Source organism: Lactuca sativa, chromosome 8, assembly GCF_002870075.4.
Source record: "Lactuca sativa cultivar Salinas chromosome 8, Lsat_Salinas_v11, whole genome shotgun sequence".
Taxonomy (NCBI): domain Eukaryota; kingdom Viridiplantae; phylum Streptophyta; class Magnoliopsida; order Asterales; family Asteraceae; genus Lactuca; species Lactuca sativa.
In genome coordinates, this window is record NC_056630.2 from 109,276,616 (window position 1) to 109,292,783 (window position 16,168).

Below are 16,168 nucleotides of genomic sequence, written 5' to 3' on the forward strand. Positions count from 1 at the left end.
TAAAAATCGAAATAATATTGAAAATGTTGATTTTAATTACAATCAATATCAAAACCCAATGTAGAATAATTGTCATTGTTAAAAATATACAATTAGCAATAATAATATTTTTACCACTAAACCTCCATTGTGTAAAGAAAACTTTCAATCGCACAAATACACAATAAAATACTGTTGATTTTAATTACAATCAATATGCCAACTGTACATTATTATTATTATTATTATTATTATTATTATTATTATTATTATTATTTCATATTCGAACATTTAAAAGTGTGTAAATAATTAGCTATGATTGTAATAACCAAATCCAACGTGTAGCAAAATCAAAGTGTGCCTCAATTCCTCTTCATTGTTTCTTAAACGTTAAGACAAACCGAGGAGAAGACCCCCTAACCAATATCAATGATTTATTTTTAACCCAATGTAGAATAATTGAACAAAATCATCCATTTTAAAACCCATAAATATCTTGAAATCGAAAATAAAATCAAGTTGTTACTAGATTCCATTACTTTAGGAAAACTAAAAACTATTCAACCTGGTATATAATATCATAAAGATAATGCATCCAAAATTGTATATTTATGATCTATTCTAGTTTAATCATTTGAAAATCGTTATGATCAAATTGATAATTGAATTTTTTGCTAGCCCGATGATAAACCAAATAGAGACCTACAAAATAATAAAAATTTCCACCCCAGTTTCTTGTAAACAAAGGTGTGACGTATTTCAGTTTTTAAGTTTATAATCCTTTTAACGAATTCCTGTTACTTTTAAAATGATGAGTAAAGCAAATGTTTAACAAGATAAAAGAGTATTGAGGATGACGGGTTTAAAAATCCCTTCTCAGATCACACGTTTACCCAAACCCCAACCCCACATCCATCCTTAAACTCTCAGGCATCTCTGCTCACTACTGCCAAACTCTGCCTTGACACGAATCTCGAAGGATTTATGGATGCATCTGTAATGGAAAAGCTACTTCGATGTGCTTCGTACTCTCCTCTCCACACTCCCAAACTCACGTCTATTCACAATTTTGAATTAAGAAATCCCAACATACATATGAAATGGCGTACTCGGAAGAATAACAATGCTTTAGTGGTAAATGCAAGCGATGGGGGAGGAGGAGGAGGAGAAGTGGATACGGCGGTGGTAGAAAAGGACAAGCCGAAAGTACTGCCGCCGAGGTTTCAGGTTTTACAGGGTTCTCCGATGCCGTTCGGTGCCACAGCTCAGGAAGATGGAGTCAATTTCGCGATATATTCGCGCAATGCCACATCTGCGACTCTATGCTTAATGACTCCCTCCGATTTGCCTGAGGTATACGGTTATCTTTTTTGTATGTTTTTACTTCATTATGTTTCGTCAAATTTTGTTTCTGTATATACACCATGGCTCGGAAATCATTTTAAACGCATTAAGTGTGACTGCTATCATCGATCCTGACAAATAGAATCAACTTATACATTCGGTTTGTTTATTAATAACTTGTGTTGATGTTTAGCTGCGTTGATTGTATTGAAAATTGAAATGTTGTGATGGACTGATGGTTTACAAAAGAATATTGCAACTCAACTGAGACTTGAAAATTTTAAGCACTCTAGCAATAAAAAAGATGCATTTTCCATTAAAGCGGATTCTTTAGTGCCTATTTATATTTTTGTCATTACCCGTTAATTTTATTTCTTACATTTTGATTCCGAATATGCAACCAATCTAAGCTTTTGCATTGCAATTACTAATTAGCATGGAAAACCCCCATTTTCTTCTGACCATGAACAAATTCTCAAACTACCAATAAAATTGCATCAAATGGCTCATTATAGATCACTGACATGTCACTTCTGTCCAACATGGCATTGATGTTATTCAGTATGTTTCCATAAGCAAAAAATTCTTATCAATTTTGCAGTTAAAACACTCTGTTGGACCCTTGTTGCATAGAGGTGATAGTGTACTAAGATTCATAATAAGTTATTGGTTCATGGGCATAATTGTCTTTTTCTATTCTCACTTGATGCAGAAAAGAGTTACTGAGCAGATACCTCTAGATCAACTTACCAATAAGACCGGAGATGTCTGGCATGTGTTTTTGAAAGGAGATTTTACAGACATGCTTTATGGATACAAATTTTCTGGAGACTTTTGTCCTGAGGAAGGGCATTACTATGATTCTTCACGGATCTTATTAGATCCTTATGCTAAAGTTGGTAGCTTGTTTCATCTATTACATTTGAACTTTTATTATTATTGAAATCTTTAAAATGCAATATGTTTATTTCTTTAATCCTGATTGTGCTTGTGACCTTGGGCTTGCACAATTTCATATTCCTTCTAAAAGGTGATAGACCTTGACTTTGTGGTTCTTATTCAGGCTGTTTTAAGCAGGGAGGAGTTTGGTGTTTTGGGAGCTGATGATGATTGCTGGAGCCAAATGGCCTGCACAATCCCTTCTAATCATGAGGTATGAGTTTACTAGTAATAGTTTACCTCAGTATGTTTAAGTTTAACATAATTGACACATTCAATTTGGTTTAGGAAACATGGGATCATGTTTATTTTTTAATTTTTCATCTCATGGCACATCAAACTATATCTTGTTCCAGTTTTGATTTGTATTTGTTTCTTTGACTTAGTTTGACTGGGAAGGAGATCTGCCCCTGTCATTTGCACAAAGAGATCTGGTGATTTATGAAATGCATGTTCGTGGATTTACAAGGCATGAGTCCAGTAAGACAGAGTCTCCTGGTACTTACCTTGGTGTAGTGGAAAAACTTGATCATTTAAAGGTACATGCTTAATAAATCCATAGTTCATTTTTTCACCATCATAGCTATAACTATAAGGTTATATGTGTTTGAATGATTTCTCACTTTTACAAATCACAGAGCTAATTATTTAACCTTAAGTAAACTTGTAATAACATTCATAGACTATCTTGTTGTCCCTCTTGACCCCTTTCATGGTCTAGTTGTCAAATTTGACCCCTTTCAGTTATGATTCTTACATTCTTTATCTCCAAACCGTTGGTCATTATCACTTGATCCCAAGCACCTTTAACACCAAAATCAACTTTCATGAATACGATAGTAGTCTGTGGAAGGATATACCCTAGGGCTTTGCTTGTTGATGTTTATTTTTTTTGTTTCTTTTTGTTCATTTTTAATTACTATCATTTGTTTTTCATTTCAGCAGCATGAAAGGTCAATACTGGTTAGTGTTGTTAATGCTATTCTTTATGGTGTAGGAACTTGGTGTGAACTGCATAGAGTTAATGCCATGCCATGAGTTCAATGAGCTGGAGTACTTCAGCTACAATCCTGTCTTGGGTGACTACAGGTATTTCAAGTTCTGCCTTCCTTCTTTAGTGTATTATGTGCTTTATGAGATCTACTTTGCTTAGAAATGTTGTTTTAAAAGTATTAATTCATTTTTATCCTATGGATTGTCAAATTCTTATATAGGTTAAATTATTGGGGGTATTCAACTATCAATTACTTCTCACCTATGTTGAGATATGCATCTGCTGGTGGTCGTAATGGTGGCCTTGATGCAATAAATGAGTTCAAACAACTTATTAAAGAGGCACACAAACGTGGAATCGAGGTGAGATTTGAATTATTTCTCTAATTTTCACAACTCCTCTTTCTAATTCACATCTTTACAGGTGCTCATGGATGTGGTTTTCAATCACACTGCTGAAGGGAATGAAAATGGTCCCATTTTGTCTTTTCGAGGTGTTGATAACAGTGTCTTTTATATGCTTGCACCTAAGGTATAGTAATAGCAGCAGTGCTGCACTTCCATTTCACTCATGAATTTGAAGGGGGTATGATGGTCATTTTCTCTCTTTAAGGTACTCATAGTATCATGGCTTTGCAGGGAGAGTTCTACAACTATTCAGGATGTGGAAACACATTCAACTGCAACCATCCTATTGTGCGCCAATTTATAGTAGATTCCTTGAGGTATATAAGTTGCTACTTACCTATCCCCTGTTTTCTGTTTTTATTTTAACAGAAAATTACAATTTTGCTCCCTGAGTTTAGCACTTATTTAGTTTTGGTCCCTAAAGAAATTTATTTGGAAGACATTGTCCTTATTTTACAGTTTTATAACGATTTTGATATCTGGATCATTTAATCTAACACCCAGCTGTTGATATTTTTTCAACTGACCATCTTGCCCTTGGACCAAAACTGCAAATTTGTAGTTTTTTGTTAGTTTATAACATTTTATCTGTGCATATGATTTATAAAAGTTCTTGGTCTATACTGTATATTGAATTAATTTGTTAATATAGCAATTTTGAATAATTTATATGTTAATATAACTTGCTATTTTAAAATATATGTTATATTGTTAAATACGTTTTATCTTGACAACAAGCAGTAAAGTTACAATTATAAATTCAAATTGAATGGGGTTCATAGCCGAGGCCAAAATCATTATGAACATCAAAATAAGGACCAAAATTGCTAACAGATCCCTTTAGGGACCAAAACCAAAAAAGACTGCTAAACTCAGGGACCAAAAGTGTAATTTACAATCATACATGCGTTCCTGATTCTTGGTCAATTAAGTTTTGTTTTATGAAACCTTGCTACAGATATTGGGTAACAGAGATGCATGTAGATGGATTTCGATTTGATCTTGCCTCTATCATGACAAGAGGCAGCAGGTCATCTAGTCTACCAAATATCTGATATTCTGATTCTTATCTTAACAATATTTGAAAAAAAAACAACATTCATTTGTACTTTTTGTATCTTTTTTCTTTCAGTCTTTTTGATGCAGTAAATGTATATGGAAATCAAGTAGAAGATGATTTACTGACAACCGGCTCACCTCTCACCAACCCACCATTAATTGACATGATTAGCAATGACCCAATACTTCGAGGAGTGAAGGTAATTAAATTGATTATCAATTAAACTTATCGTTTAAATTATTAATTTTAACTTTTTAAAAAAATAGCAATTATCCTTTCCAGCTTATCGCTGAAGCATGGGACTGTGGAGGCCTTTACCAAGTCGGCGTGTTTCCTCACTGGGGTATTTGGTCAGAATGGAATGGAAAGGTCTTTTTTTTGTTGGCTCATTTATTCTCTTAAATAAGCGTTATTTCTTTTCAATAAATTATAAAATTATTAGCCTGTTAAAAATTGTTTAATTGTTTCAGTATCGCGATACAGTAAGGCAGTTCATCAAGGGTACAGATGGATTTTCTGGTGCTTTTGCTGAATGCCTTTGTGGGAGCCCTAATCTATACCAGGTATCCTTATTCCCTAATCTATGATCTTCTTTATCTTTTTTTTTTTTTTTTTTTTTTTTTTTTTTAAATCATTTTTTCATGTTATATGTATGCATCAGGAAGGTGGTAGAAAACCATGGAACAGTATAAACTTCATATGTGCACATGATGGCTTTACACTGGCTGACTTAGTTATGTACAATGACAAACATAACCTTGCAAATGGTGAAGACAACAAAGATGGAGAAAGTCACAATAACAGCTGGAATTGCGGACAGGTAATTTTGTTCCTATATCATCTCTTTTACTTTTTATTTATTTATATGAGAATGAAAAAAAAAAAAGGCTGCATAATTTTTAACAACTGTCATATTATTTGTGTATATGTATGACTGATTTAGGAGGGGGAGTTTGTAAGCATATCAGTGAAGAGATTGAGGAAACGACAGATGAGAAATTTCTTCCTTTGTCTAATGGTTTCACAGGTAAGTTACTTAAATGGGACAAATTAAAAAAGTACATTGCTATTTCATGACTTTATATCTTTTGCAGGGTGTACCGATGATACATATGGGGGATGAATATGGTCACACAAAAGGGGGAAACAACAACACGTATTGCCATGATAACTATGTGATGATATACTCTTTGCTTTTCCTTTTTTCAAACAGAAGCATATGTACTTTTGAGCTAAAATTACCGTTTTGTCCCTAGATGAACTACTTCCAGTGGGATAAGAAAGAAGAGTCATCATCAGATTTTTTCAGATTTTGCCGTCTAGTCACCAACTTCCGCCAGTAAGTCCATCGCATGATAAATACTTTTATTTTCAAATTTATGTACATGACATTCACATTCTTAAAGTAATGGTGTCTTTTCTACAGTGAATGTGAGGCGCTTGGCTTAAATGATTTTCCTACAGCTGAAAGGCTACAGTGGCATGGACATGCCCCTGAAACACCAGATTGGTCTGAAACAAGTAGATTTGTGGCTTTCACCATGGTATAAGAATGCGTCTAGATTACATAAAAACATAATTAATGTATTATATTTATTTTTGCCATATTAAGAGGCAGCTATGATGATGTGTGTGATGCAGAAGGATTTGGTGAAAGGAGAGCTATATATCGCCTTCAACACTAGTCATTTAGCGGTTACAATAACATTGCCTGAAAGACCAGGGTGCAGGTGGCAACCATTGGTGGACACCAGCAAGACTGCACCATTTGATTTTCTAAGTGATGATGTTCCAGAAAGAGAAAGAGAGGTGGCCATGAAACAATATGCACAGTTTCTTGATGGGAATTTGTATCCTATGCTTAGCTATTCCTCTATAATCTTATTACTCACTCCTGATGTAAGTGGTTTAATCTGATAAGCCCTATACTCATATGTAAGTAATTTACCCCTTAAAAATTGTTTACCTAATACCTACGTGAAACATCCCTCATATAGGCTATAGTTGAATCAAAATGAAATAAATTTCCTTCAAAATAAATTTCATGAATGCACAAAATACTTATAGTATTCACATTGCACATATGAAATATAACATGTAAAATCAATCAATCAAAATTATTTTAGTAGGATGTACACCACTTGACTCCTAGTCTGATTGGAAACACTTAGTGATCATATATAATTGACATTAATTCAAGTAATTGATGACCAGTTACAATTAAAATACCTAAACCAAAGTCACACACCCAAAATACTCATTTTGCATCATATTTTTTTAGCTTGTGGAAGGTAATGGAGGCAACCAAATTGGACAAAAAAATGAAGTTTGTGCACATACAAGAACATACTCTGTCGAGTATATTTATACCCTCAAAGTTTACACGGTCGAATGAGTCATTAGACTTGCAAAACTACATGATTTTGGTACTTTTAAGCCTCTAAAACATGTCCATAACACCTCCAATCCCTTCCATTTTACTTTTAATTACTTAAGGATGTTATTTGACTTTCAAATACTTGTTAAAAACACTAATCAACATCATCACCATTGTTGATTCATCAATCAAAGGGGTCATCTACCTCATCTTCCATTAAAGCTTCAAAACACCATTTATGCTTTTACATTGGATTTCTTTAAATGATTTGGACATCGAAATCTTAGATCAATATCCAAACCATGTCTAGATCTTTATAATCCTTGATAATAACTTGGTGAATTCATGGAAGATTTGCCAAAGGATGAACTCAAAACTTCTATTAAAGCTCTTAACATCAATATTGATCCAATTGAATATTTTAATGCTATGATACATTCACATCCAAACCACACCATTAACCTAATAACATGCTTGAATTTGAAATCTCTAAGCTCTAGTGAAGGTTTCATGAGGTTTCAAAAACCCCATTAAAGTTTCATGAAGACAAATTCACCTTAAGAATGAAGTTACTTCACTAGATTTGTGTTCTAAACATACAATCTAACATTAGATTCAGATTAATCAATGTATTAACATATAGAATTTGAATTTTAAGCAACCTTCATTGAGGATTTCAACTTTCAATCTTCAATTATCCTTCTCTAATGATTCTAGATCGATCAAAGCTCTCCAAAACTAATCTCTAAACTACTCCTTCAGCTCTTCATTCGTGAAAATGAAAGGCGGTGTAAATCAAAAGTTTTATGAATATAGTAGTTTTAGTCCCTTAAGTTCCATTTCTTCACATTTGGCCCCAAACCTAGTCAAGGATATGGCAAACCTAAGTTTTTTTTGAACTTTACAACTTTCGTCCCTTAAACTGTTAAACACAAATTTTCTGAAAAAACTTATGTTAACCTTCAAATAAGCTTGAAACTTTTAATTTCACCAATTCATATTTGTTTCATTTGTTTCTATAATTTATTTTATTTATATTTAATTTAATTTAATTATTTGTATTTAATTTAATTTCTTTTTTTCCAAAATTTCAATTTTTACTAAAAATAACAAATTCTTGCCCCAAAATATGGGTGTTACACTACCATTGTTACATGGGAATGTGAATGGACTTTATCGGCTTTGGAGGGATATTTTCAATGATAAGGAGAGAGGGTATTTGTGTTTTTTTTGCACATACATGAGATCAATAATGAGTTTATGTCCCTTGTTTTTGGATATGATTTACGTTGGTCAAAATCTAATGTACGATATGTTATGTTATATTATGTCATGAAATTAAATTAATCAGTGTGGGCTTTGAGGATGGTGTTTTTTTCTTCTTCATAGTTTAGACAAAATAACTACAAACTTCTGTATTATAAAATACAAACAAAAAAGTACAACAATATTGATGGGAAACCTGTTTTCACTCGTTAGAAAGAATTTTTAAGACTTGAATATTAAAATGAGACTGATTTTTTTGTTTTTAAAGTTTAAGTATATTGTGTCAATTGGCCACAAAATCATAGACAAGTGACGACCCGTAGCCCATTCACTGAAATAGGAGGCAAGTCTTATTTACAGATGTAGGACTGTAAACGAACCGAACGAATACGAACGATGTTTGTTCATGTTCGTTCATTTAAGTTAGCCGAACAAATGAACGAACATGAACGGATAAACGAACGAGTTTTCTTGTTTATGTTCGTTCTTTTATGTTCGTGAACATGCTAAACGAACATAAACAAATGTTCACGAACATAAACAAATGTTCACGAACATAAATAAAAAAACATAAATGAACAAAGATAAAAAAAAAACATAATTGAACATAAATGAATATATAATATACTAATGTAATCAAACACAATTAAGCATATGTGAACATAAAATGAATTTAAACGAACAACATAAACGAACATTCACGAACATAATTGAACGAACGAGACAATTAAATAAAAGAAATAAACGAACTTTCCGCCGAATTGTTCACAAATAGTTTATTGAACATTCAGTTTGTTTACAGCCCTATACAGATGGTCAAAATTAAAATTTCCATATCTTTTAGCTAATTTATAGAAATATTTAAAAAAAATAGCTAGATTTGTCGCAAATAAATTTTTTAAAAAACTGATCGATCAATTCTCATTTCGATTTCTCATTTATCATTTCCCATGTTAATTATCGAAATAGCTTGAGGTAGCTGTTGAAGCGGCAAGACTCTGAGCTAACTCCTATTGGACCGTTGGAGACCTGATCTGCCCACCTCTTTTTTTGATTGCGACTTGTCGGTTGTGAGTTGTGACACCAAACTCCACCATTATACAGTCTTTTCCAACATTACTTATTTATGTTATATGTATATTCAAAAAATGTTATGTATGTACAAAGTCTTTATGTGAGGTGATATTTTTATTTATATATGTAACTTATCCGTTATAAAAATTTCTTTTGACTTTTATATTTTTTATTTTAATTGAAGAACAAAAATCATATCGATGAAATATAATCACAGCCGGTCCGTTGATTCTAAAGATCATGTACAGAAATTAAAAATGGGCCACAAAATTCCGGATTAACAATGGATTAACAATACATTGTAACAGATTAGCTATGGATTAGGACAAAGTAACGACTGACGAGTGACGGATTAGCGACAAAGATAGATTAGCGGCTAATTGACGGACCTGCTATGGGTTAAAATTTCAACCTCCCTAACGACACATGTCTTGTATGGTTGAACACCCTACATGTTTCTTAACGACACATGTCATGTGTGGTTGAACACTTCACATGTTCTCAGGCCAGCTCTGAATATAACAGTCAAAATAATTTCTTTTTATATAGATAAATCAAAAACATAAATACAAATATCACATCTCTTAATTTATTTGATTTTTACTAATGGTTTTCGAAAATCTGTAATGCCAAGTTTCGGGTACATCTCTTTTAAAAAGTATTAATATTCCAAGTTTTGGATTTCTGGTGGCCACGACATAGTGAATGAGTCCCATGACGCAACCATTGTCAGTGAATACGTGGAAGCTAAGTAAGTGCCACAACGTGTCAATCTATTCATCACGGCGAGGCCGTTGTTTAATGACAAACCCTAATTCAGGGATTTGTACCCCTATTTAACGGATGTGATGGCTAGGGTAGCCCACCCTCACCTTCAAACACTCTCCCCCCCCCCCCCCCCCCCCCCAGCCTTTAAAAGCAAACTCTAGCCTCCATTGATAACTCTTGAGTTTTTGTAGTGTTTAGTGATGTTTTGAAGATGAAGAAGGTGCCCTTGAGCTTTGTTTCAACAATTAACTCTCCTAATCCTCCTTATGCACGTTTTCTAGACTTTTGTAAGTCCTCAAGATTCAACTTTTATGTTACTTGTTTCTAGATCTAGGCTTTTTGTCCCTTAATCTTCATGGTGTGGGAGTTTGGAAGGTTGGATTCCATAAAGTTGGCAACTTTATGGATCCTTCTGGTCATCTTAATGTTATATCTTCTAGATCTGAGGATCCTTGGAGTTTTAGTCTCATGCACAAGTTTTGAGTTCATAATTGCCATGTTTTTGACCTAAAATGGAAGGGACATGCATGTCCATAAAGCTACGATTTTTATGGTCCATTAGGTGTAGGAAACCTTTCTGTAAACTTTGGAAGAGTAACTCTAGTGATTAAGTACTTAGTGGGTGTTTGCATGCCTTTAGTTGCCTTTAAGGACTTAGGGTTTAAGATCTTGACTTATGGAGATGTCTTAATGGGTAAAGTTGGAAAATTTATCCATCAAGACCTTGGGAAGGACTAGATCTGAGCTTTGGAGCTCTTGGAATTGTTAGGAAACAATTTAATACGTTAAGCAGTTCAGACCAGTCCCCACGACATGACCTTTAGGCTACCACAACGTGGCGACTGGGTAAGAACCCGACTGTTTTATCCTTATGTTGTCACGTTGTGGCCGATGGATGGCCACAACGTGGTGACTTGTTGATTTGGACTTTTGGGTTGTTGACTTGATCGTTGACCGTGGGGGTTGACTTTTTGACTTAGTAGACTTTTGGTCAACTTTTGGGTTGGACTTTAGGTGGGGAATTTAGTTTCCTTGTTGTATTAAAGGCGACTTGTGGTATCGGCTTTTATCCTGAGAGGGAGCTATTGGATTATCTGCTAGATTGTGAGGTGAGTTTCCTTACTGTACTCATGGGTCGAAGGCAACAATATCGGCCCAATATGTCGTGTTGTGTATCCTGGTATATAGGATGTTGCTATGTTGTAATGATTTGTTACATTGGTAGATTTGTATGATTACCTTTACTTGCTGATTATCGTTTATCCGTTGCATATGTCGACACAATGTAGTTGGGTTGAGGCTTTATTACTCTGTGCTGTAAGCCAACAAACCTAGGATAATCCAGTCCGATGATTGTGGGCCGGGGCAATCTAGTCCGATGACTATGGACCCAGTGTGCATGCTTGTATATGTATTGTTGAGTGAGGTATTTTGGAAGAATTCATTAAGTTTCATGCTTACCCCATTGTTTGTAATTGTTTTTTTAGGTACTAATGATGATTGAGGGAAGACGAATGCGTGATCGTACATATCCTCCTACTGATTTATACTTAAGAGATTATTTATACACCGACTCTATGAATTTAATTTGAAAACAATGATTGGTTATCTTGTGGTTTTATGAAAATGTTTTCAACTTGTGTATTTAGTGTTGAATAATTCCAACTTTTTGTATTATCCATGTGTGACAACCCGTAATTTCGATCTTCTAAAAAATCAACCTTAGTCAACAACAGTCAATATATCGAATAAAGGTCAAACTTATTTCTTTAATCATCTTAATAAGGTTAGATTAATAAGTCATAAGTGTTTAACCTTGTGTGAAAGGTGTTGTGTGTTTAAGAAGTGAAAGCATTTCAAACCAAGAACCTTCATCCGAGCCGAAAACTCTCGCATGGGCTGCAAACGAAGTTCACGGTCGCAAACGAGGTTCGCAGCCGTAAACCTCGGTTCACAGCCGAGAACTCACTCCTCGGGCCGCAAACCCTTGGACCTTATCTGTCACAACTGGAAATTGTGTGTCATGTAATCTATACATTCAAGCTAATGTGAATCAAAAACTTCAATCAAATACATTATACAAGTACTACAAGTAGTCATCAAACAATTGGAAAACCCTAGAAGTTCTTGTTAAGTCTATTTTGGACTAGAACTTCCTTATTGGATCCAAATGGACCAATAAGCTTCCAATTGGACTATCATGGGCTTAGAACCCTAATTGGGCTCTAATTGGACCCACATCTATTTATTTCAATATTGTGAGCCATGTTGGACCTAGAATGAAATAAATTAATGACTATGAACCATAATTAACCTAATTTGACCCTAACAAGTCATAAAAAAATCACATTTAAATTTATTTGGACCAAAAATCACTCAACTTAACCATGAAAATTGGGCTTAAGTATTTAAGGCCCAAACACCCTCATTTCCTCCATTATTCTCGGCCCAAAAGCTCAAGCCCAAGAAGAGGGTTGACCTTAGTGTGCCACCTCCTTATTGTCTTGTGGATCTCCATGCAAATCCATTCCATGTATCCATGCACATCACTTCATGTCTATATCTCCCTCTCTCTTCTTGAACTCGGCCGAGAGCAACACCACACACACACAAAACACTCACAAACTCTCTCTAAAATTCACTCAAGACTTCTTCCTCTTCTCCATCCAAAATCTCGAAAATTAGGAAGCATTCAAGGAAGTTCTTCCACAAAATCATCATCTAAGGTAAGGTTTTGCTTGGATCTATGACTTGTATTCCTTATTTATCAAAAATCTCTTCCTAATCCATGCAAAAATCATGATCTTGCACTCTAGAAACCCTATAAACTCGAAAATTTCATCAAGGAGTGCAAAGGCCAAAAATCACTTCATTTCTTCCAATCTTTCTTCAAAAACCGAATCAACACCCAAGGTGAGCTTCATACCCCCTATTTTCTGTTTTTATGAGTTTTGTGGGGGGGGGGGGGGAATACAAGTGAAAGTGTAGATCTATATGTGTTTGTATGCCTTGTATGATTTCCATGCTTATATGTATGCATTTGTGTGTTATAATGTTGGATCTAGCCATAAAACCCCTCAAAACCGAGATATATCTTGTGTTAAATGATTTTAGCTTCAAATATATTTCTAAATACAAAGTGTTTCAAGAAAAATTACTAAGTGGTTTAGTAACAATTTTCTTTGGGTTAAAAACACAAATTTTGGGCCTAAAATGTGAAAAATACAAAATTAAGGGTCCAAATGGGCATATCACGAATTCTGATGGATGAAGTGTGCCAAAACAGTTTCCATAAAACAATTTCTGGAAATATACTCATTTAGGGGATTAAAAACATAAATTTCAAGCTTAATGGGCTAAAAATGACATTTTCGGCCCAATGAGGCCCATTATGCGAATTTTTCTGTTTTGGAGGGCCAAAACTGTGATTTTCTGTAAAACAGTGGACCATAAGTGATCCAAGTCCTTTTCAAAGGTTTAAAATGCTTTCTAAATTTAAAAAGGACCAAAGTTGCAAAAATTTTCCAATTTGGGCCAAAATTGTCAAAGTTGCGAAAAGAAGGGATTAAAACCGAGAAAACTGCATTTTCAGGGACTTAAACTGTTTTCTATGAAAAATATGCTGAAAAATATTAATTTCAATAATTTTTGGTGTTAAAATGTCAAGAGAATTAATTTAAGGACCAAACCGGGAAATATTCAATAAAAGGGTTGAAAATGTAAATTTTGCAAATAATGAGGGGCTGAAACAGAAATATTTCAAGGCTAATTCAATATACACAATTTGATCAAATAATGGCACCGCGACTATCGACGAAATACAATACATTACAATACCAAAAGTCGTTGTTAAACGAATAGGCTCGGTCTCGAGCCAATAGAAATCTACAACTACTAACACTACGACACTACGATTCATACAAGTAACGTTTGGTAATACATATACATGCGAGTGTGCACAGACGTCTACGCACCATCTTTGGGCCCCACAAGTGTAAAATCTTGTTCGTTGAGCCTAGCTAGCCCAATGACCTGATCTTAAGGCCCGAAGACATTTTTTTTACGGAGTGTTGGGTTTTACCGATCCGACACAACGTAAATGGACTTTCAATGGCTTGTATACTACTGGTCCCCAAGGGTCCTTTGGTATTGATAGTAAAGTCTACATTTCATGCGAGGCGGGTCGGGGACCCCTCGTACATTTTTATCCCCAACCGGTTAATGGAGTCACCGGGGTCTTCGTGACCTCTTTCTCTTCGGATGTGGGACTACACCTAGTCAGGGCGATTGGATAACGTGATTAGTACGGACGACGCCTTCGGGATCGTTAGTATAACTATAAACTGGGCGTTTGTGTAATGCGAGTTTGTAGTAAATAATCATGCTCGAGAACCTTCCAACGTCGCCTGGGACTGACACTATACGCTATGCAATGGTTTCAATGTAACTTCATGTAATTCAAGGAACTAGGAGAACATCGGGTTTTCCTAGGGTTTTCAATACATACAGATTTGAAATGCATACGACTTCAATGAACATTTTTTTTACAAGTATAGAAACAAACAAGCATACCTATGGATCTTCACAAACGTTTTCAAAAGCTTTTCTTTTCAGAAAATACCGGATTTTCTGGTGGTTTTTCAAACAATACAAACATTGGATTTCAAACACTACTTATGAACTCACCAACATTTCATATGTTGACGTTTTTCAAAATACTTGTATTCTCAGGGAACCAGTGAACCAAAGGAAATCATATTCAGTGACGGCTTGCAGTTTATTTTCGAACCGAACAATTTAATTTTTTGTTGGAATGTAATGTTTAACAATGTATGACATGTAAACGCTACTGGTTGTACTATATTAATGAATGGTGACGAATGTTGTTATGTTTCATATATCTTCAATGTTATGGTATTCAATTGAGTCACGACAGCCCCCGGACGTTTCCGCCGTCTGGTTCGGGGGTGTGACAGGTTGGTATCAGAGCTTTGTTTATAGTGAACTAGCATGTCGAGCCATACATTGATATGCAACTATAAACCAAAAAGAGGGACTAACATAACTCTGAACAAAACAAGTAAATAAAACACACTTGCTTGCATTAGGAATAAGGACCTAACGCTGAATCAAACACAATAATGCTGGTATCTCGGTTAATTCGGGACTGTTCTTAGTGATACCAAGGAGTGAATGTAGCCTGATCAACTACATTCTCTCCAAGGTAAAACTAACACACGTCTTGATGAGATCGGGATAGCCAGGGAACCTAAAACTATACCCTTTATCACCCAAAAAGAGAATGTTTGCTTAGTCTGTACAATAGTCATAGCATCCTAGGATAATGTTAGCATATTTACGTACTCGCGCAGACAGCATGGCTGGTTTTCATCACCCTGGAGACCCCTACTTCCCTAATCAGGGAAACAACGGGTGGCTAGAGGAGGAGGAGCCTGAGGAGGAGCCTGAAGAGGAACCTGAGGAGGACCCCGAAGAAGAATCTGACGGGGAACCGGAGGCAGAAGTCGAGGGCGAGCCTGCCGAACCCGAAGAAGACGAAGAACCTTTCGGAGAGGAGCTCGATGACAGCGAAGGGGGTGATTCGGACGCAGAGTCCGAGGTCATCGACCCCCCTTACCCGATCAGGGTGCCTGCTTACCGTGTGGGCCCCACTGGACCTACCCCTCCTTGGGGCATTGATCTTTGGAGATGGAGCAGACATCAGGGACAGCGACCCCCGTTTGGCATGTCACGTGAGTTCTTTGACTTGAGGGACGGAGGACCGGCCGACCGAGCCCTACCGGTTATGGTGAGACGATTACGGGACACCGGCGACCTTGCTCAGGGCACCGCTGATCAAGTATGCCAGTTGTGGACTAGGGTCGAGCGTGCGGAACAGGAGACGCGTGACATCCTCCGGGAGTTTCACATGAGGCAGGTGAGGTGGGAGTCTCGACTTC

General features: G+C 35.6%; 1 protein-coding gene across 1 annotated transcript; it reads left to right on the forward strand.

Moving 5' to 3' along the window:
• Positions 1-819: 819 nt before the first annotated feature.
• Positions 820-6,693, forward strand: LOC111893167 (isoamylase 1, chloroplastic). Its single transcript, XM_023889231.3, has 18 exons — positions 820-1,332; positions 2,036-2,218; positions 2,387-2,476; positions 2,649-2,801; positions 3,260-3,351; positions 3,477-3,618; positions 3,680-3,787; positions 3,895-3,980; positions 4,622-4,693; positions 4,796-4,922; positions 5,006-5,092; positions 5,194-5,286; positions 5,385-5,543; positions 5,667-5,750; positions 5,818-5,898; positions 5,980-6,062; positions 6,150-6,267; positions 6,365-6,693. Exons 1-18 carry the CDS (start codon positions 964-966, stop codon positions 6,638-6,640), a joined length of 2,403 nt encoding a protein of 800 aa, XP_023744999.1. The 5' UTR covers positions 820-963; the 3' UTR covers positions 6,641-6,693.
• The last annotated feature ends 9,475 nt before the right edge of the window (positions 6,694-16,168 follow it).

Coding starts and splice junctions, on each gene's coding strand:
- LOC111893167 (XM_023889231.3), top strand. CDS start 964: ATGGATGCATCTGTAATGGAAAAGCTACTTCGATGTGCTTCGTACTCT. Junction 1,333..2,035: donor CTCCCTCCGATTTGCCTGAG/GTATACGGTTAT, acceptor CACTTGATGCAG/AAAAGAGTTACTGAGCAGAT. Junction 5,093..5,193: donor GGTCAGAATGGAATGGAAAG/GTCTTTTTTTTG, acceptor TAATTGTTTCAG/TATCGCGATACAGTAAGGCA.